Genomic DNA, 21,137 nt, shown 5'->3' on the forward strand with positions numbered 1-21,137 from the left:
TTTTTCTTAGTTATACCCTTTGCTTGTAGCATGCCAAATTGTTTTGCACAAGATATTTAGTCTCAAACTCCCTGTGCTCTATGGATGTTGGTGGATGACAATTTGAGTTGCTTGTGAAGACCTCCCTCTCCGGCCTGCCCCTATCACTCGATGTGAGAATCCAAGGAAACGGAGGTTATAATAGTGATTTTTTTCAAATGACATAAGGAGTGAGGTTTCAACAGCTATACATATGCAAAGAGCAAAATGGCCCGACAAAAAGCCACAAATTAGACACTGCGTTACGACATAGGAGCATGCATGCACAAGTTATGGAGAAGGAACGCAGCCTTACATCTTTGCAGTCTTGTCAGCCATGGCTTGTTCACCCCCAAAAAAATTGAGGGACCTATTCCCCGCTAGTATTTCTTAGCGCAAGGCTGTCACACCGCAATTTATTTACAGCCTTCTTCGCCCCCTCAACACTCAGTACTTCATTTCACCCCATGAATCACCTTCGCCCACTTTGCAGGTTCACGAACTCTTTTCTAAAACCACGATTAAACTCTGCAACATTGCTGAGTATTCACAATCACAGATTCAATATGTCTGCAGCTACCAATGGTGTCCTCGAAGCCGGGCAAGGGGACAAACCCCGTTATGTAGATGTACATTCTCCTGCCCAAGAGTTTAGCATCCATTCGACCGCAGACGCAATAGCTGATCATTTTTTCACAGTAGATAGGTATAAATCTTACCGATCCCGTCTACTCTGGAATCTACTATGATACACAACGTCATCCAGCCGATCTGCCCTCCGTTATCTCACGAGCTCTTACCACAGGGTGTCAGAAACTTATCGTTACCGGATCCGATTTAGAAGAGTCTCGAAAGGCTGTTGAACTATCTAAAGAACATTGTAAGCATGTCCAGTTCAGAAATTTAGAAGTGGAAAATGGGAAGTAGTAAAGCTAATGGCTGATTCTCACAGCCGGGGTCCTCTTCGCAACCGTTGGCGTCCACCCCTGTTCCTGTCTCCAATTCACGAAAGCCCCAAATACACCGGATAAATACCTTCAAGAACTCGAGTCGTTGGCGTTAGAAGCAAAAAATTCAAATCACTGCGTAGCATTTGGAGAGTTCGGCCTTGACTATGATCGTCTTACTCTGTGCCCAAAAGATGTCCAATTAGAATACTTTGAAAAGCAACTCGATATAGCGACTCGTCTACATCTACCACTCTTTCTTCATTCACGCGCTGCCCATGAAGATTTTGTACGAATCTTGAAGGCCAGATTGGAGGAGTTGCCAAAGAGAGGAGTGGTTCATAGTTTCACTGGAACAAAAGAGGAAATGGAGGAACTAGTTGCTTTAGGATTTGATATTGGGGTGAATGGTTGTTCATTGAAAACAGAAGAGAACTTGGAAGTGGTGAAAGCAATACCTATGGAGAGACTCCAAATCGAGACTGATGGGCCTTGGTGTGAGATCAGACCTAGTCATGCAAGTTCGAAATGGTTGAAGGGGTTCGAGGAAGAGGAAGAGGGGGAAGGAATGAGTGAGGGCGAAAATTCTATCGAGGGCGGGAAGGGTTGGAAGAGTGTGAAGAAGGAGAAATGGGTAGATGGGGCAATGATTAAAGGTAGAAATGAACCCTGTATGATTGGTCGGGTAGCGTGGGTCGTTGCAGGAGTCAAAGGGGTGAGTGTGAAAGAATTGAGGGAGGCGGCGTGGAAAAATAGCTGCAAGATGTTTGACTTGGGAGCGTGAGTAGTGTTTGTCTGTTTCGATTGCCAAATACCTGTGTACATGTTATTAGATGGCTAGAATCTAGATCCAAATACTAAATCATTCGACACTTGATTTAGGCATCTGCGAATGAGAGCTATGATATGAGGTGATTCTGCGTCTTACTACAACAGCAAACAAATGAACATATTCACATACTAATAGAGGATTAGGATTGGTGTCACAAAATCTTTCGAGTTAGCCCCGCATTTGATATTGCAGGTCTTGTCATGATCTAAATCGTAAAATGCTGTATAAATCGTGCCAAAACATCTCAGTCCTTGCAATGCCTCAATGAGAACAGGAAACCTCCAACTCCAGGTATCACGACAAACCCAAACACCCAAACACCATCGTCCGAAACTTCCCAATATAATCACACATACTCATTACGAGTATCACTCAGACGCCAGTTCCCTTGAATCCCCTAACCCTTCCCCTCTTCACAACTCCCAAAGTAACACCCTCTTCGCCAGTCATCCATCCTGGCATTTTCTCTCCGTCCACTATTCCTGCCTCAACTAATTCTCGGATCCCCGCAACTACATGAGTTCCCTGGAATGTTATTCTGATATCTGGCTTCCATGAATCCCTCCCTCTTTCGTCCCTTTCTTTTTCATTCCTTTCCTCACTGTCCTCTCTATTCAATCTATCAAACTCAGCTTCGATGGTACCTCTTCGTCCTTTGTTCTTCCCTTGTTGTCGCTCAGTGATTGATTCATTTTCTGGTTCAAGTGTTATAGAAGCGAAAGAAGGAAAAGGGTCTTCGATACGAATATCGAGTCTTTCAATGCCCTTTCTGTCATCGGGTTTTGCAGAGTTTCCAAAACGAGCTTTTGCTACATTTTTTCGTCTCTTTGCCAATTCTGGTGCATCGTCCTCTCTGACCCTTTTCATATTTCTCGGTATTGCTTTCTCTTTGTCAACGCTCTCCAACTGTTCCCCAGTTAGTGAGTCCTCTGATGGTGGTAATATCGGATTCAATGGATTGTCCTTTTTATTTTCTCCTGCATAAACTTCCCATGCACCTCCTGCTGCGTTGTGCCTTCCTCCTCCCCTCCTCTCACATAGCGCCTCCAAATTCTTCGTGGAAAATCCAGTACCCTCTAACTTGTACCTTTCTCTTGGCCTGCTGAACGCTTTCGGGATTCCATCCAGTGTCAATTTCCGTAGACTCTTTGTGTCGGTTGCTCCATTGGCGCTCCCTGCTGTGGAACTCAATGAAACATAAATATATGGCGAAGCATCTGGGAAAGCAATGTAAAACGTCTTGCTAGAGTCGAATGCCATGCTTGCTCTGCCAGAGCCCGATGAAAGCGCAAGTGATGTGTTATATGGCGAATCCAGTATATAGATTCTTAGAAGTAACAAAGGTAAAGTAGCATGACGATCGAGATTGTAATGAGCTTTTACATCTGGTAGCACCTCTTTTTGTAGATTTTGTAAGAATGTTGACGGATGGAACCTAGGTATTGCTGTATCTTTCTTTTCTTCCTTTGGCACTTCATGGTCGGGAGATGAAGATGACAGCGGCACAATTTTCAGGGCAGTCCATTTCTGTGATGTAGGATGATCATAAAGATATTGCATATCTGCCATAGCTAATTGATATAGTGTGATCCCATGTCTCCAGTCCCCCTCCAGTATTCGGTCAAGGACATCGCGCTTACTGCCTTTTTGCGTTGCAAAGGAAGTGTAGAGTTCGATGAGAGAGTCAAGGGTAGCATGAGGTGGGTAAAGATCTTGCGCATAATCTGAGGCAGAATCGTCGGCTTCAAGAAGATATGGCGCGGTATTGATTTGATTACGTTCGTCGAGCCAGTCGAGGGCTAGGGTGAGTAGGGAAGGGCGCGAGAGGCGGGATAGAAGTTTGTGTACGGAGGGGTGCGTTGAAGGGACAAGCTGAGAGGGAGGAAGCGCAACGGTAGTCGGTATAGATACTGCGGCCATGATCGATGGAAATAGAGTGAATACTAATCAAGCAACAGAAATCCCAGAATTGGATGACACCGTCATTATCGGTTTCATCAGTTTCCAGGTATCTTTCTTGGTGTTGTGATTTGGTGTTGTTTATCGCGTTGCTGGTCGCGAAATCATCGCGATCCGCTGATGTAGTGGAACTAGCACCAAACCCCCGTACCTAGTAGTCAATCAAACCGACCGTCAACGGACGAATTACCAAAATGCATACAATTCAATGGTTTTTCCCCTTCAAATAAACCAATATCTCCACTCATGATAATATTGGATGTGTAATCATGAGTTAGACACAATAAAACTCCTCGCAGCTGTCGGCATTCATTGGCTGAAATTATCGTAAAGTCTCAAGACTGCTAGGTAGTTCTAGAACAGTGAAAGGAGAGCCCCAGATGATTTTGTAACGGCGTCCGAGGAAGTGGCCTCAAACGTCTTGTGAGAACAATACACTCTTATGATCAAGTACTTGTGTCGAATTCTGAAACTGGCCTGGCTGGCTTTTCCATCTTCATATGTGATGAGCGCGTAGACAGTATTTGGAACATCTATTATCTGGGTTCCAGGGACATCTTGAAGGACATAATGATCCGAATGTGTGTAAAGCACTGGATAACAATACTTCTCCTTGTTCTTTCAACATGGCGATGACATCTTGGTGGTCATATCAATCTCTCCCTCTAAGCGCAAGGCTTTCAGAAAGTGTGTCTTGGCCATCTACTCTTATTCGGTAGCCCTAGAGTGCGAAGTCATTCGTAAAACCCAGATTTTGAGGACCCCCAAATGGATGGTGGCGTCAACTATGCATCAGAGATGACGGCAATATACAGGAAAGAAATCACGCGCTGTCTATTGGAATTGGCTTAGCTGCATAGGATTTGTGCCCTTCATAGGTTCCTAGAATATAGCACTCCTCAGATCATTGCTCAGCGTTAGGTCTGTTTCCTCCTGTGGATTATATGTTGCCCGTCACATGACATTCCATGCCGAAATTATCAAATAACAGTAAATCGGTATATGCGTGCAACATCAGATGAATGTCCCTCGGTAGCTGTGCAAATGCATATCGCATTCCGGGCGGTCTGATCACATTGAATGAGAAAATCTAGACAAGAGTATAACATAACACCATAAATTCTGTCACCAAACTAAGCTTCAACGTCTTTGCCCGACGAAAGCAATAAGCGCATCAGGAGGCGTCTCCTCAACACAGTCCGTCCAGATCTTAGGTCAAATTCCTTTCTGGAAGTAACTTCAGCAGCTTCATATTACTCCGCAATGATCAATGCAGGGTTTGGAGACCCATAGTCCTCCCAAAATGTGCAGAGCTCTTTCTCTTTCGGACAATACGCTAGCGAGCTGTATGCCATGCTGAGTCTCTCCACCTTTTTCTATTTCTTGTTTATTTCTACACAAAAACTATAAGAAGAATACATGGGATACAATATCAATTATATTGGGTCTATACAGATCTACTTCGATGTTTGTCCCTCTCTTTCTCCTTATGACATCTACAGCTTTATTTTCAGAATCGAACCTATTCGTATAACGTTCACTTTCGAAGGCATGACTAGATAGACTCTTTGGTCTTCTTTAGCTCTTTTGGACTCACTTCGTATCGACCTCTTGACGCATTCTCGAATCTGCCAATTTATTTTCCAGCATCATTCCAACCTTTTTCTACTCGATTGATCATTTTACTTTGTCTCCATTTCACATCAATCTTCATCGCAAACTTTTCTCATATTGATAGTTGTTCTTGATCTTAAACAAATCATCATTCCACAATTCGGTCTCGAATTTTTGCTGGGCAAACACCCATTTAGTTTGATCTAGTCAAGATTACCAGCATCAAGATTAAGCAGCTCCATAAGTCTATAAGCCCATTAAATATGGCTTCCAAAGGTGAAGCAAATGCTGGTTCAGCAACCAATCTCAAAGAAGGGGAAATTAAGACCGAAACCAATGATAATTTTTCTCCTCGAATAAACGAAGGACGAGAACCTGGCCTAGATCTTACTGTTATCCAGCCAAGCACCGATGCTGTGACTAGGAAGGAGAAGGCGGTTAAGGCTAGTCTCCTCTTCTTGAACAAAGCTGAGAGTATCGTGGCTTCGTACACAACCATGTTCCCCGAGTTCAAGCATTGGCAAGACCAAATCAGTATGTTATTACTTATAAGTATCATAAAGCTGAACTAATATTTTATCCTTATAGAACAAATTCTTGATAGCATAGAACGTCCTCGTGTGCTAGTCGGAGTGTTGGGGTATACTGGGAGTGGAAAATCATCCTTAATCAATGCTCTCATTGATGAAGAAATGGTGGTGCCAGCCAATGCCATGCGTGCTTCCACGTCCATGGTGACTGAAATCTCATGGAACGATTCAGACGATCCGGAAAAAGCCTTCCGCGCTGAGATAGAGTTCATAAGTGAAAAGGAATGGAAAGCGGAAATGGATATCCTGTTAGATGATTTGCAGAATGCCACTAAAGGAGAGGATTTGTCAGTTGATACTGGCAGCGAGGCTAGTACGGCATTCGCGAAGATATCCGCGGTTTGGCCTGGAGTCACTCTGGACAAATTGAAAGGAATGACATCAGAGGAACTCTTCCACGAGATAGAAGGAGTTTCCAATCATTTGGATTGCAATCTGGATATCTCAGATAGTAAAGCTAAGTCATTCTCACAACAGATAAATTCTTATATCGACTCAAACAACAAGCAAGCTTCGTCGAAAGGAATATCCTACTGGCCTTTGGTACGTTGCGTTCGAATCTACACGAAAGCTGAGATATTGAGACATGGTCTCGTTTTGGTAGATCTGCCTGGCCTCGGAGATTCGAATACCGGGAGGACACAGGTCGCAGAGAAGTACGTTAAAAATCTCACATATGTATGGGTTGTGGCCGACATAGTTCGCGCAATTGACGACCAGGTTGCAAGGGATCTAATGGGCAAATCCTTTCGGAGACAATTACTCATGGATGGAAAATACGACGACAAGTACGTTACATTTATTATGACGAAGACTGACATGATCAACACTGATGAAGTCATTGAATCGCTGCAACTTCGAGAGCATGACTTGAAAGAGATTCTACTCCGAGAAGAAGAAATCTTGAAGCAGATCCCTAATTGGCAAGAGGCGCTCGATCGAAAAGCTCTTAAAGTTAAGAACATCAACAAGGCTTTGAAAACAATGATGAAGGTTTACAAGTCGTCCACAAGTGCCAGGGCCATTCTGCGAAAGCGCAAGCATACAGAGGACGACATGACCGATTTAATGTCAGAGAATGAGGAGCAATCGTCTGCTGACTCAGAAACTCCAGAAACCCAAATATTGGAAAGGAAGCATCTCGTGAAGAAAAGAGCTCATAGTGTCAAATCTGTGAGAGCTTTGGAGAAAAAGCTTGCTGAAATGAAGCGCACCCTCAAGTTGATCAGAAACGACATCAAAGCTGCTTGTACCCAGGCTCGGAATCGTTACACACAGGAGAATCTCAAAGTGGACTTTGAAAATGGACTCCGAGACTTAAAGCAGGATATTTCTCATGATACAACTGATGAGCATCATTCTGGAAATGAAGACGAGGAGAGGAACAAAGATTCGGTTCATCACCGTAAGTCCTCCAGTACAATACTTCCCGGTGATCTTTTGATGTTGATGTGAGATTGCCACAGAAGATTTTGTTAACCAGCTAAATATTTTCTGTGTATCTTCAAAGGGATACCAGAAACTTGCGGGTCGCTTCAAGCGCGATCGGATTCCGGAAGGGTTTGCGTCAGTAAATGATACTTTCATTCCAGGTCTACAAGAACATGCAGCAGCTTCTACCTTAACGACGCGAACAAAGATAGCCGATACCTTCCTAAATGATTTCCAAATATTAAAGTTAAGTATCAAATCATGGGCCAAAAATGGCTCTCCTAATTCATTGTCTTCCTCGCAGAAGCACAAGCTCCAAGCTATGTTAGAACAACAGCTGGGAATTCTCAACAAGGTATGGGCTCTTTTCGGTGTTATTTCTGATATCTAATTCCATCTAGTCTCTTGGCTGTGCTTCCGAGACTACAACGTTCCGCATTCGCGAGATCATAAATACGGATATCCTCCCAACTCTGAATGATTGCATCGAAACTTCCACAATAAAGGCCAGGCAGACTTGTAAAGCCCTCACAGAGTCAGACACATCTTTTCAGACCTGGAAAGCAATTTGCCGTAGGCAAGGTAAGTTTAACAACAAAAGGAAGGTAAATTATGACTGGAATGGCGTTTTCTTGGAACCATTCTTGGAATGTCTCGCCAACCCTTGGGATCGAGTTTTCAATGTTCAAATGCAGCACATCCATGATGAGTGTTCTAGAACTGTTGTCGCAGCTATCAACTCGTTTTCAACCGACATAAGACCACTTCTCCACGATATATCGGAGGCTTCTGCATCAAACTCGCCCGTCGAGATTCTAGCCAAAATTCCTTATTTACAGCGTAAAACAACAACAAAAATATCTGCGTCCATGAATTTCACCCAAAGTCAAGCGCAAGAAATTTATCGATTGATTGAGCCATTGATTCAACAGCATATGCGCCCTGCATATCATTCGTGTAGTCTGGAATCAAGTGAGTATTACGATTCACGTAACAATGACACAATTTCTGACACATCCATTTCTTCCAGATACAGGAGCACTTGCTCGCATGAAAGAGCATCTGTTAAGACACATCAGAATGAATAACGAAAATATGTACAAGGAGGCATCTAAGTTGCTTAAGAAGAGATTGAACAAGATGATAAAAACTCTCGAGGGGTTATTGTCAAAGGCTCATATTGACACGTCAAAATACCTCAGAAAAGAAATTGAAGACATGATCATGGTGGCGGTTGGAAAGGATGATGAAGCCAGAGAGAAAATGAGCCGAGTAAGAAATACTTTGTGCAATGATTTGATACTGGAGCTGAATACCTTGGAAATGGCATGGGTTAGGAGTGCTTCTGAACCAGCGGAAAATCCTATGTCTCTCAACACTGATAGAAAGGTAGAAGATGACAGTGGTGAAGATGGTGAGGGGGATGACTTTAGTTTTGACACTGAAAGCAGTGATGGTAGTGAAGGCGTAGAGAGTACTAGCGACGAAGTGGAGGGTTCTTGATTCAAGATCGTGGTCTTGCTATTGGAGATGTGCACCGTATGAGTTGGACCACTGACTTTATGGCAGAGGACTACTTTTGTGAGCTTCTTTCACGCACTTGTTGACATTTCCTTATATTTCGAAAAAGATGGCCTAGAGCCTGTATTCGGATATTTACGTCGTTGATTTTATTTTCATTATTATTTTTCATCCAGGAAATCTCTGTTGTGCAATGGGAATAAGGTCTTATGCGGAGACGAGGAGATTGGTCCATCAAGCCGAGTTATTATTGCCTACCTTTTATATTTTACATTTTAGCAATCATGAATCCAAATGTCTTTTACAACCTGATAGTCACCTAGGCTTTGGACGACAAGATGTATAAAAGTTACCAACATAAATTTTGACTAAACTAGGTCTCATCATCACCCGCCTCAAGATTTTCCAGAAATTGATTGTTCTAGACCCACCATACATACGGATACCTCCGGAGCTTTAGCCACGGCCACTCAGACCTCTTTATTTGAAGATGTAACCTCTCTGAGCTTGAGAGCGTCTGAAATGGCAGCGCCGCTTGATAGTGGATAGAATGTGTGTATTTGGGTGAAAAATTCTACTTCCGAGGCAAATATCTACAAATACTAATCAAAGTAGCAACTTCCTATTCCCTCGGTGTAATGGACTCCGCATGATACTCTTTACCACCGATATCGTAGGAATAACGAGAGACAATATAATTGGATAGAAACATCTTGAAACTATCTATAAAAGCTCCGATTCTTTCAAACTCCGAGGATATTTTGAGGCATCAACACATGTAGGTCTCTTGTACGGAGTAGGGTGTTAAGAGAAGGACATCAAAGAGGCGAGAGAGGCTCGAGCCTCAAGGGATTCAAAGAAACGATCAATCTAAAATGGACTCGTCATAATCAAGCCTACTATTGCTAATTTCTTGATCTTGTGGATGAAATCACAATGATTCATTACTTTAGCCAATCACTGATCAAGCACTTTGGTACATCTTGACATACAAAGATTTCTCTCTTTTTCTTACAGATCTCTCTCCAATCTGTAAGAAAGAGAGCAAGAGAAAGAGGTGAATACATACGGAGTCGGGGAGAATAGTAATCACGCCTTATGTAGTACCAATACAACAAGAGGAGATATATCAACCCCCTCCCCCTCCCAATATACCTTCACGAGACCCTCTCAACTTGTACTGAATCTGGAAAACGAATCCCATAACAGAGGTCAATCAAGGGGAAAGAAAATAATATCCAATAAGCTTATTCTCTCTCTCTCTCTATACTAGGTACATACCGAGCACACCTCATAAAACCCCGTTTCCGCGATTACTCTTTTTCTGGACATCATCTTGCTGAATAATAGCAGCAGCTATTTTATTCCTCTTTACTCTTTGAAATTTGTCATCAATCGGTCAATCTACCTAGAGTGGGGCAATACTCAAGCCAGGCGGCCACTCTAGGGTCTAACTTAAACACCTCGAAAACCCACCGAAGCCCACAATCCGTAATCACTCCGGAATTTGTCTCTTCCACTTATTATTATTATTAACAACTCGACAACTCACTCCCCAACCTTCAATCCTCAATTCTTCTCCCCAGATCATACTAACCGAAGGGAATTGTCATACATACATTTCGTTTTCAAGTGAATCACATATCCGATCATTCACTTCGAATCCGCAGACCCACGAGATAGTCCATTCAATCTAGTCCCTTTTTTCAGATCGGGCGCAATTCGGAGAACAAAGAAAAGAATTCGAATAACTTTTTCATCACCTCCCACCTTCCAACCCTTCCAAGAACTTCCATCGAACGATTTTATCTGCAACATCAATATCATAGAGACGAAAGGGCTACGAAAGTCACTCCATATTCTCGAATACATACTTCAGGATGGCATACAATGGTCGGCGGGGTCCGAATGTATCGGAATACATCGCGAATCTCAACGCAATCCCAACACCACAAGACTTACACAATTCCAATCAGGATCCATACAATGTAGATGACGAATTGGCTATGTTCACGAATACCGAATTTTACGACATCGACTCAGTCTTGCAGACACCAAACTTCGATGGAGTTGGGGCACAATCTAATGCGGATAGTGTTGATTTGGATTTAAAGGACATAGATTTCAGTCTTCCAGGTTAGAGATACCCCATGTCTCCACTGTACTCCTATCATATCGACTCTCTCCTCTCTCTTTGTGTTTCCTTTACGCGGTATCTTTGGGGCGATATGTTTCTTTCCTATCTTGTGGGCGAAGACTGGACACACTTTCTAAGCACAAGTGTGTACATCAAGTCAAAATAATCGGGATAGGACCTTTCACAAGGACTGCTATGATCAATTCTCTGTTTGAGAAGTTTCACTGATCAGCTTTTGGCCAATACCTTTACCTGCACATATCCACGTGCGCCTAGATTGTATAGGATGAGTATAGTTCTTATCCTCTTGCATTACTTTTCTGCAACGTTCCTCGAACCCTTCCCTCCTTACTTTCCACATGCTTTGTAACCCTTTATTGTGCTGCTTGGTAAGCGCGCACTATTACCGAGCAATGGCGACATATCACGTGTCGTCATATCACATTGACTAGGGTAGTCGATAATTGCTCCACTCTTTTGTCTTCCCAAAAGTCATTGGTGTCTATCCGGTCTAATCCTCGTCTCTCACCCGTTTGCCGTCGCTTATTGCAGTCTACCTGCAGATCTAAAATATAATTCCACATCTATTTCCCTTCTCAAGCAATACCTCCAAAAAAGCCAGGCAAAGCTAATATCATGATGCTCCATTCAGGTGATTTCAATTTCTCAGACTTCAACACCTTCACCAACAACCACCCTACTAATTTCGGTAATCATGATGGCATGCCTCCCGTAATTCATCCAATTCAAACCAACCATCAAATCTACAATCCTCCGCCGTCATCCGCCGGCTCTCCTACATCTGCCCTTGTTTCCCCTCAAGTTGGAGAAAAGCGCAAAGCTGAGTCTTTGTCCGATGGACGATCACCCGACTTTGAAGATGCATCACGCATAGCTGCTGAAGAAGACAAACGTCGAAGAAATACCGCCGCTTCAGCTCGCTTCCGAGTCAAGAAGAAGCAACGCGAGCAAGCTCTTGAACAATCAGCGAAAGCTATGAGCGATAAAGTTGCAGCTTTGGAAGGACGCATCAATCAATTAGAAACTGAGAACAAATGGCTTAAGAATTTGATCACGGAGAAGAATGAGAGTAAGGAGGATATTGCCGCCCTATGGAAAAAGTACAACAAGGACTCTGGTGACAGGAAAGGCGCTGAACGCAAAGATGGTGTGGGTACAGAAGCTTAAATTGTCTTCTAAAGATGATTTTCTCGTTCATTTGTGCTCGTACGTTTCTTGTTTGGTCTTGCGGTTTGCGTTTGCGCCAGTTTGCGCTTGATTGAATTCGCGCCATGGTTGTTTCTGGGAGGTAATTTTCACAAATATCCCAGCCTGGGATTGATACATATTTGAATGTGTTGGTGGAAGAAGGTACGATGCCATGTGTTCAATGATGGATGATTGAATGATAGCGTAACTGGAGTTCCGGATAGTGAAATTTCTCCTGTTCTCATCTTTCAAGTCTACTGGTAGATTTACAGCCAACATTCACAACAACTGCTACGGCATGGTGTGTAACTCGGCTTACTAGACAGATAGCTCACCTAAACAAAATGAAGTTAAATAAACACATAACGACTTACCTACCTAATTCGTACAAACACATCATTGTGGGATCAAAATTCATATTTAGTCTTACATGCATTTGAGAATACCATTACAGTGACAGCTTTAATCCACCGCATCTAACCATAGCTGTAAAAGATGGTGATCCGAATCCCCAAATTCCCCGTTGAATAAAAAAACATCATAGTCCCTCCAAATTGCGTGCGTGGGAATTCAAAACTCCCCTCCAAAATACCATCCGCTCCGGCACTTCTAATCAATCAAAAAATCTACGCGTACCGGATAGGAGATGTCGTTTTTGATGGGTTTGTGGGGGATTAGCCGGTTTGGAGTTGTGGATTGCCATGGGGAAATGAAAATTAGCCGATTATTGCAAGGTGCTCCGGCTAATTCTTTGCCGGCGAGGTGTGGGGACTGGATATATGGGTGATGAGTTTATTTTGACAACGATGGTTGTTTTTGGGTGAAAACTTCCGTATCACACTTAGAGAGAAGCTTTTAGTTCTGGTTTGAGCTGCGAAGTAATTGTTCTTTTATGGTTTGAAGGATGAATGAACTGTTGTTGTATGGATATGACTTGCCGGTTGATAGCCTGTGCAGCTAGGCAAGGGAAATGATGTTGTGAGCGTTGGTATCCGGATTGATTTTGTTGTTTACATGTGTTGAGTAGGTGAAATGGATTCTAGAGAGTTTTTATGATGTTTGCTTGGAGGTTTAATTGGGAAGTTTTGGGTGTATGAGTGCGGTGAAAAGAATGTGTGGTAGATGGGATGGGTTGGAGTGAGAGATTCGCGCACCGCATGTGAGGATACCGATCAAAACCTTGGGTCTTCTTTCTGGGTAGTAGAGGTGTGATTATCGTCCATTGTGGGAATTCAAATCATACGAAAAGCTCTTGCACGGCCCTCGAATGCAGTCCTCTACGAATGAGCGCCAAATCCTAGAGAAATGAATTGGCAACACTAGCTACACTTCTTGTACTGAAGTTGCGTTTTGCGCGAGGTCGAGGAACTTGTCAATGGATATGGTGGATACCGCTCATCGTTGACCTCTTCGATTTGTGTGTCTCCCAAAGATGCAAGCGGAAATGCATTCCAAAGGCTACGGATAAAACGGAAAATATCCTAGGGAGGGACAATGAATGGAAACAAGAAAGAGAAGCGGCAGCAACACCAAAGAATCAATGTTAACAAGTCAATTGCAGAGGACTTCCCGATTCACCGCAGAGATTCCTGTACTGGTTCCGGCAACATGCTTGCGATCCCAATGCAGAAGGGGAGTCAAGGGTCAAAATTGGAGAAAGGTGTTCTTGTGTCATTCAATCGCCTCGGAAGTGGAGTACTCTGACCTTCGACACGACTTTAATAACATAACTACAAAATCATCAAGGCGAAACCGAGAGGTGGCTAAGGAACGCATGGGCACGAAATCACAGAAATGGCTGGGTTTAATTCACTTGCACGCTTGCCTGGACAGAAACATTTTATTGATATTTATACAGCAAATCAGTGCGTAAATATCCTCCCGAGATAATACTTATCATAAAGTTAGGATAGATCAATAGGGGCCTCATATTGTCTTTTATACCTACCGCCTTAAACCAGATGGTGGTGGTAACCCAGTGCAGATCGAAACCAAAACGCCTCCCAATTTTCAGATATAGCAAGAGTAACTCTTAAGTCCTCGTACTGAGCTCCCATAGAATTTCCCTCGCCGCACACCCTTTTCTTCTGGGTGTGATAATCCCGAACTCCGAGGTCTTCGCCCTGAAAACAATCAACCAGTTTCGATAATGAAAGTGAATACGGCAAAATCCCACACCTTGAAATTTTTGAAACAGTTCGAACAAAGAAACTACCCATCCCCATAGACCTCGAGCCGACTACATTTCAACTCGACCGACCACAAAAATAAGACTCCCCCGGGCTCTCCAGCTCTCCAGCTCCCCAACCCCATTGACCTCAAATTTATTGAGTTTCAATTTCCTCACTCTCGACACCTCGAAGACTGCAATCTTGATCCTTACCAAGATAGACACAATTCATGCAAGCACCTCTGAAGTGTTCTCCAACCGAAATGGTTGCGCCAATAACAACACAGCTTGCAAAGGGTACAGACCCATCTTGCATGTGGTCAGCGCAATGCGTGCAGGCCATTCCTTGGTCTATTTCGGTACCAGCAGCCTGTCCTGCACAAGCACGCCAGTGCTCAACATTCGTGTCGGCGACCTCACCATTCCAAGCAATATACTCTGGTGCTGGGATAATGAGTTGCTCAATGCTAAGGTTGCACAGTTGACTGTGGATAGGATCAGGAAGGAACGGAATATTCTCGACGCCATGCGAACAGAATTTATCCGTGATATCTGACGGCGTAGGTCCTGAAAACGTTGGCCCAGAAGTTCGAGGCTTCTTTGGTGAGTTTCGAGGATGGACAACTGAATGGTTATCGGAGCCATCATCGGACTCAATCACTTCGTCGTCGTCGATCTCATAGTGAGAATCTTGAGCCGACGCTAGTGTTTGATGCCTACGCTTGCTGCCGGCGGGGGTCATTCCAAGGCTCTCGGAAGTATCAGTTGACAAACCACCAGCAGTTGTACGAGCAGCAAGTTCCCTCCTGCGGCGCTCGTTCTCGATCTGCTTGTCATCAAATTTGGTCTTCCATCTGATACTGTGACGTTCATGGCGTATCTCTGTATTTTCGATAATGCCATGCAAAGGATCCTTGGTACGCCTCTCCAGCGCCAAATTCAAACCGTTCTCACGACCTGTATTGTACTCACGAAAGAGATGTGGCTTCATGTAGTCCTTGAAGAGGTCTTCGCGCATCAAACGATCAACACACGCCACTCGATCTAGAAAAGACATATTGGAGACCGTTTTCATGAAGTCTTCTGCTGGTTTGACGTTGGCAAAAGCAGCGGTTTTTGGGTCCAATCGACTTGGAAGCATGCGGTCAAAGCGATTTTGTGGGATGCTTGGCTGAGAACCGGTCCCCTGAACCCGTGGAGAGTCTGCCTGTTGACTGATCTGAACTCGAGGTGGTCCCCGCTGAGGTACACGTTGGCTTTGCTGTGTAGATGGAGTACCTGATTGTCGGCCGGCCTGTCTTGACTGTCTGTCTCTCCGTGTGGGCTGTTGTGGTGTCACAGTTAGGGGAGCAGGTGCAACCAGTCGCAATCGAGGTCTTGCAGTTTCTGTCAGTCTAGCACTACCGCTAGTAAGTGATGCTGATTCACGTTGCTTGATTGGCTGCTGTGAGGGATCTTGATGTGAACGTTCTGGATATACGAATGTCGTGTTAGGCCCAACACCAGGATAACTGCCATTAAACTCAGGGGCAGCTACACGGCGTTCACTTGACTGCTGTGCAACAAGATCAGGCTGGCTCGCAACTTGGCTCTGGCCCCATTGCCAAGAATTGGTCGGGACACCAGTAGGCGGTGTATTGGTAGTACGAAGCTCTTGGGCTGGAACAGGAGAAGTTTCGCTGGGTCTGTGGCTATCCATAGCTCCCAGTGCTTCCTCAATTGATGCAACACTCTTTTGGCGTGTTCGTGATGCATTAATAGAAGGAGTTTGACACTGTGCAGTTTGCTCCGAAAATTGGCTTCTAACCTGTATTCCTTGTTGTGAATCGCTAGCATCTCGAATTGGGAGCGATGGTGGATCGCTATGTCTGCGTCTATTTGAAGATATCGGTGATCGTGTGCTCGATGCACCACTTTGTTGACATGGCACTGTTATATTAGCAGAAGCATTTTGACCTAGGCCATCATTCTGCGACAATTGCTGTAAGGGCTGTGGTCTTTGAATAGCTCCAGTATCTTGACCCAATGCACCGGAAGGATCGTCTCGGATGTCATTGGATGGTTGTAACATCGAGACATCGCTGTCAATCGCTGGGCCTATTGATGAACCATCGTATTGCCAGTTACCAGAATATGCCAGAGGAACGGCTTTCAGTATCGCTCTAGGCAAAGGGCTCAAATTTAACGGTATGTCGAGACCAGTGGCAGTGTATGAGAGTCCCTGCTCCAATACCCAGTGACCTGCAGGTGGCGCGCTCAGTGGACGATTAAGTTGAGCTGTCATTGTTTCATTGAAAAAAACAGATTGATATTGTTCACCTTGAGACGTTGACTCTTGCTGTGGAGCTTCACCATTTTGGGTGCTGCTAGCAAACTGAGTGTCCAAGGGACAATTTTCAGTCCGAATTGGCGATTGTAAGTCTGCAGAAATATCACTGCCAACAGATAAATTGTTGTTCATCTGATATCTTGATGTGACTGGTGCTTTGAAACTAGTAGTGTTATCCGTCTGATATTTTGATGGGACTGGTGTTCTGAAGCCAGTGGTGGTGGAATCCATGTTATATTCATCTAAGAATTCGCCTACTGGCGTATCCTGTTGCGAGACAGAGAAATTACCACTTCCGAAAGGGTTCCGGAGGCTCGGATTATAGAGAATCTCGTCAGCAATTGAATAGATCCCAAGACCTGTCATGTTTGGGAGTCCTCCATTTCCCTGTGCATCGAAGTTGTTCGCATTTGGGCTGTATTGACGAGGCGACCGTGCCATTTGAGGTAGGAACGCGGAAGCATGTGTATTCTGTCGTAAATCCGAGCTCGAGCACCGGCCTTGGGATGAACCTTCTACATGTTGGCCGTTTTCATGGGGCCATTCCGCTTGAAATTTAGTGGGGGTCGGATTCGTGGAGGACGTTTCAGTGCTCGCAATTGCTTTGACTCCTTCTATAAGACACAATTAGTAACTAAAGGTCCAGATGCGGAGAAAGCAAGCAAAGAAAATATCAACAGATTTGGAAACTTGCCATTTACGTCATTGCTAGTCGAAATTGCAATGGGGAGGGAGACTTGCTGGTTGGTGTACCAACAGAGGTCATCTCCTCCATCGTAGTTGTAAGACATCTTGCTGATGGTTCCGTGGGTTTTAGTTGCGATTTCTTTACAATGCCCTTGGTATATAACCGAATCTTTTAGTCTCGAACAGGTGAGTAGTTGTAAATATTTCTTGAGAGTCAAGTGTTATTTCAAAAATGGTTTGATGATAGGAAGATAAAAACTAGAATTGTTGATTGAGAAGTGTTTAAGGTCCGATTATCTGCGGAAAGATTTTTGAGTCGAGTCTAGAGAAGGGGCCTGGCTCTAGACTCGGACCTGGTTGCTATCTTAAATAGAAATACTTAGAACGCTTGCTTAGCGAGGCTAATATTACAGCAGCTTGTTAGACGAAACCCAGACATTCAACTTCAGACCGTGAATTGTTTGCTGGGATAGATCACCCAAACGTAAGTCGTTTCTCTCTGGCAAGTTAATTGGCACAACTCTGAAGGTATGTTTCCATAATTTTTCAAATTGTGAATGGAAAGACTTGTACAGAATATCCGGCGCACCTCATAAGTTCTTTAGTAGAGCAATTTCATACTACTTCGCATAGGTTAACCAATTCAAAGGTTTCTTTACATACATAATGACCACACAAGCACATAGTACAAGACATTAAAGATAATACATATAGCAAGAAAAGAAAATTTCTTTATGATGTAAATCAACCACCCTATTTTCGAACCACCCCTGTTTTAAGCCACCCTTTTATATCAAAAATCGCTTTTTTAGCCTATTAATATCTTTATCAATATATAATCTAATTTAATAAAAATTTGAATATATATAATTTAAATTATTTTAAGTTTATTTTGAAAATTTGAAAATTTTAGGAATTTTCTATATTGAGATTTAGAACTTTAAAATATCGATTTTTAAATTTGTATAAAAATCATATATAAATTTAAAACTTTTATAAAATCTTTAATAACTTTTTAATAACAATTATTAAAAGAAAATTATATATCTTTTTAAAAGTTTTGAATTTAAATTTATATAGAAATTAATAAAAAATTAATAAAAAATTAATAAAAAATTAATAAATATAAAGATATAATATATAATAAATTTAGAATAGTATAAATAATTTCTATAATTTTAAGGGTATTCTTTTAAATATTTATTTATAAAAAAAATTCTTTTTGTTTCTAATGTTACGGGAGCTGCCTCTAGGGTCACGTGGAAGTGTCTAGAGTTCTCTCGAGGTGGTTTAGACTAGACTTCAAGTAGGAATTCAATAAGGTTGTAACTGGTTGCAATTCTCGTAACTATAGTAATGAACTAATGATTGTTCTTGAGCACGAAGCTCTATATTATAATGAAACCCATTCCCTTATATAGACCTTCTTGCTCAGTGTGATCAGTACGGCTCAGTACTGGTTTGTTTGTACTTTCATGGCTCAGTGTCTATCCCGCTGAGGCAGACTGAGCCAACTACGTGACTTAGTGCCCCAGTCCCGTGCCTATGTTGCGTCGTTCGTAACACTATCCCCTTCTTATCCTAGCGCTTGTCCCGAGCGTTATATAGTCATGTGTTCCCCACATAGCCATATCATAATGATTCTTTATTTCCTTTCATTATGCCTATCACTAGTGATTCTCGCTCAACACTTAATCGTCGTCGTCTAAGCCAAAAAATCAGAGACAAAGGAAATATTATGGCGCCTTGTTCTCGTTGTGAAAAGAATGGTTTGCAATGCCGCACACTTCCTGAATCCAAACGTTGTGGAGAGTGCGTTTCGCTCTGGTTCTATGAAGTGTGATGTTGCTGGTCTTTCTCCTTCTGACTGGGATGTTCTATCTCGAGAGGAAGCTCGTCTTGAGGCCGAGGAGGAAGCTGCTGCTCTCGCGGAACAGGAAGCCTTCCGTCGTCGTATGGAAATTCGCAAAAAACAGAAGACACTTCGTGACCGGGGTTCTGAAATGCTTCGTCGTGGTGTTCGCTCATTGGATGAACTGGATGAATTACTAGAAAAAGAGCGTGTAGAGAAGGAAAAGGAGTTGGCGTCTGTCTCTGCTGCTGGCCCTAGCGATGGTTCCTTTGTTTTCGACTCTTCTTCTTTGGACCCTTCGATCCTGGCTACAATGGATTCTCCTTCCTTCTGGGCAAATCCGGGTATTGCTGGTGGAACGCCTCCAACTTCTCAGGGCAGTTGAGGTTTGTTCTTGGTTCCCATGAATTTTCGGTGTGTGGATAATCTAACCATTTGATTAAATATTTGATTGTGCCTCTGACGTATTTACAATCTAGTATTGTTTCGACATCGTATATGGCGTTCGGGTTGACTGGTTCGATTTCCGTTAATGGCGCATTCGGCGCTCCTGGTGGTGCTGGTTCGAGCAAGGATATGTGGAATACTGGGTGGATGTTCATCGTGTCTGGTAGTTTTAACCGATAATTGACGGTTCCTATTACCTTATCAATCTTGAATGGTCCTAGTTTCCTGTGGTCGAGTTTATTGCTTGGTCTTTTGGTTTCAATGTTTCGTCGTAGCAAGTAAACTTTATCCCCCTCTTTAAGCGTAGGTTCCATACTACGTTTCGTATTGTAGTACGCTGCTGTTCTGGATGATATGAATCTTAGATCAAGAGCAAGCTGTTCTTGTAAATCTTTTAACTGTTCGACTTGTATTATTGCTGATTCGGCATTGACTTCTTGTGGTATCGGTGTTTAATATGCTTTAGGATTAAACCCAAAGTTAGCGCGTGCTGGTGTTATCTTTGTGGTTTCCGTTTCCGATGTGTTATATGCGAACTGTGCCATAGGTAATAGTTCTACCCAATTGTCTTGTCGATAATTTACATAGCATCTAAGATATGCTTCCATTGTCTGATTGGTCCTTTCTGTTTGACCGTCTGTCTGTGGGTGGAAAGCTGTCGACAGCTTTCTTTTAATACCCATTAGTGCTAATAGGGTAGTCCAGAATTTCGAGGTAAAGAGCTTGTCTCTATCCGAGATTATCTCATCTGGTACTCCATGTATGCTTACTATGACCCTGAAGAATACATATGCTAGTTGTTCAGCAGTCCATGTTTCTTTGAATGGTATCATGTATGCGAATTTTGTTAATCTGTCTACTACGTTGAGTATTGCGTCGTACTCAATCGCCGTGGTAGGGTCCTTTGAGAGTGGTAGTTTGACCACAAAGTCCCATATAATGGACTTCCATGGCTGAGAAGGCATGTCTGGGGTCTGGAGCTGACCATACGGAGCGTGTCTAGAGGACTTATTCCGTATGCAGGTATCGCAATTTCCAACAACTTCTTCAACTATCGTTCTCATTCGTGGGAAGTAACTGATTTCCCGTAATCTTGCGAATGTTCTCGCGATTCCCTGATGTCCATGTGCCGGCAACCCGTGTTGTTCCGTCACGAATTCCTTAGTCATTCGACTAGGAATGTATACTTTTCCGTGGAAGTATATGATCTCGTTTTCTATCGTGAATCCTGGTTCTATTGTCTTGCGTATGCGTATAGCTGTAGCATCCTTGTCGTAATGTGATTGGATTTGACTCCTGAGATGGTTGTCTTCCAATATATGAGTAGCTGCAAGCTGTGGTGCATTGTAAACCAGTGATTCGCCTTCTTTCTTGAATATAGCGTACGATTCGTA

The 21,137-nt window shown here is 43.2% G+C and overlaps 6 protein-coding genes across 6 annotated transcripts; 4 read left to right on the top strand and 2 right to left on the bottom strand.

Annotated features, from left to right (window-relative positions):
• Positions 1-485: 485 nt before the first annotated feature.
• On the top strand, positions 486-1,962 carry EAF01_003797 (uncharacterized protein; the record flags this gene model as incomplete). Its single annotated transcript, XM_038912051.1, has 4 exons — positions 486-647; positions 721-898; positions 971-1,876; positions 1,941-1,962. The coding sequence occupies 3 exons, from the start codon at positions 486-488 to the stop codon at positions 1,747-1,749; spliced, it is 1,119 nt and encodes a 372-aa protein (XP_038771735.1). The 3' UTR covers positions 1,750-1,876; positions 1,941-1,962.
• Positions 1,963-2,169: 207 nt separating this feature from the next.
• EAF01_003798 (uncharacterized protein) lies at positions 2,170-3,717 on the bottom strand (the record flags this gene model as incomplete). Its single annotated transcript, XM_038912052.1, has 1 exon — positions 2,170-3,717. The coding sequence occupies one exon, from the start codon at positions 3,715-3,717 to the stop codon at positions 2,170-2,172; it is 1,548 nt and encodes a 515-aa protein (XP_038771736.1).
• A 1,916-nt stretch (positions 3,718-5,633) lies between these two features.
• EAF01_003799 (uncharacterized protein) lies at positions 5,634-8,894 on the top strand (the record flags this gene model as incomplete). The annotated part of the gene is made up of 5 exons (XM_038912053.1): positions 5,634-5,904; positions 5,959-7,365; positions 7,427-7,746; positions 7,793-8,363; positions 8,422-8,894. 5 exons carry the CDS (start codon positions 5,634-5,636, stop codon positions 8,892-8,894), a joined length of 3,042 nt encoding a protein of 1,013 aa, XP_038771737.1.
• A 1,494-nt stretch (positions 8,895-10,388) lies between these two features.
• On the top strand, positions 10,389-12,542 carry EAF01_003800 (uncharacterized protein). The gene is made up of 2 exons (XM_038912054.1): positions 10,389-11,048; positions 11,702-12,542. The coding sequence occupies exons 1-2, from the start codon at positions 10,793-10,795 to the stop codon at positions 12,235-12,237; spliced, it is 792 nt and encodes a 263-aa protein (XP_038771738.1). The 5' UTR covers positions 10,389-10,792; the 3' UTR covers positions 12,238-12,542.
• Positions 12,543-13,752: 1,210 nt separating this feature from the next.
• On the top strand, positions 13,753-13,962 carry EAF01_003801 (uncharacterized protein; the record flags this gene model as incomplete). The annotated part of the gene is made up of 1 exon (XM_038912055.1): positions 13,753-13,962. The coding sequence occupies one exon, from the start codon at positions 13,753-13,755 to the stop codon at positions 13,960-13,962; it is 210 nt and encodes a 69-aa protein (XP_038771739.1).
• A 620-nt stretch (positions 13,963-14,582) lies between these two features.
• EAF01_003802 (uncharacterized protein) lies at positions 14,583-17,532 on the bottom strand (the record flags this gene model as incomplete). Its single annotated transcript, XM_038912056.1, has 2 exons — positions 14,583-17,371; positions 17,511-17,532. 2 exons carry the CDS (start codon positions 17,530-17,532, stop codon positions 14,583-14,585), a joined length of 2,811 nt encoding a protein of 936 aa, XP_038771740.1.
• Positions 17,533-21,137: the final 3,605 nt, after the last annotated feature.

This window comes from Botrytis porri, assembly GCF_014898465.1.
Source record: "Botrytis porri strain MUCL 3234 chromosome Unknown BPOR_005, whole genome shotgun sequence".
NCBI classification, from domain to species: Eukaryota; Fungi; Ascomycota; class Leotiomycetes; order Helotiales; family Sclerotiniaceae; genus Botrytis; species Botrytis porri.

What these genes read in the sequence shown, in the direction of transcription:
- EAF01_003800 (XM_038912054.1), top strand. Translation starts at nt 10,793, where the DNA reads ATGGCATACAATGGTCGGCGGGGTCCGAATGTATCGGAATACATCGCG. An exon ending in CATAGATTTCAGTCTTCCAG is followed by an intron (nt 11,049 to 11,701) that starts GTTAGAGATACC and finishes TGCTCCATTCAG; the next exon opens with GTGATTTCAATTTCTCAGAC.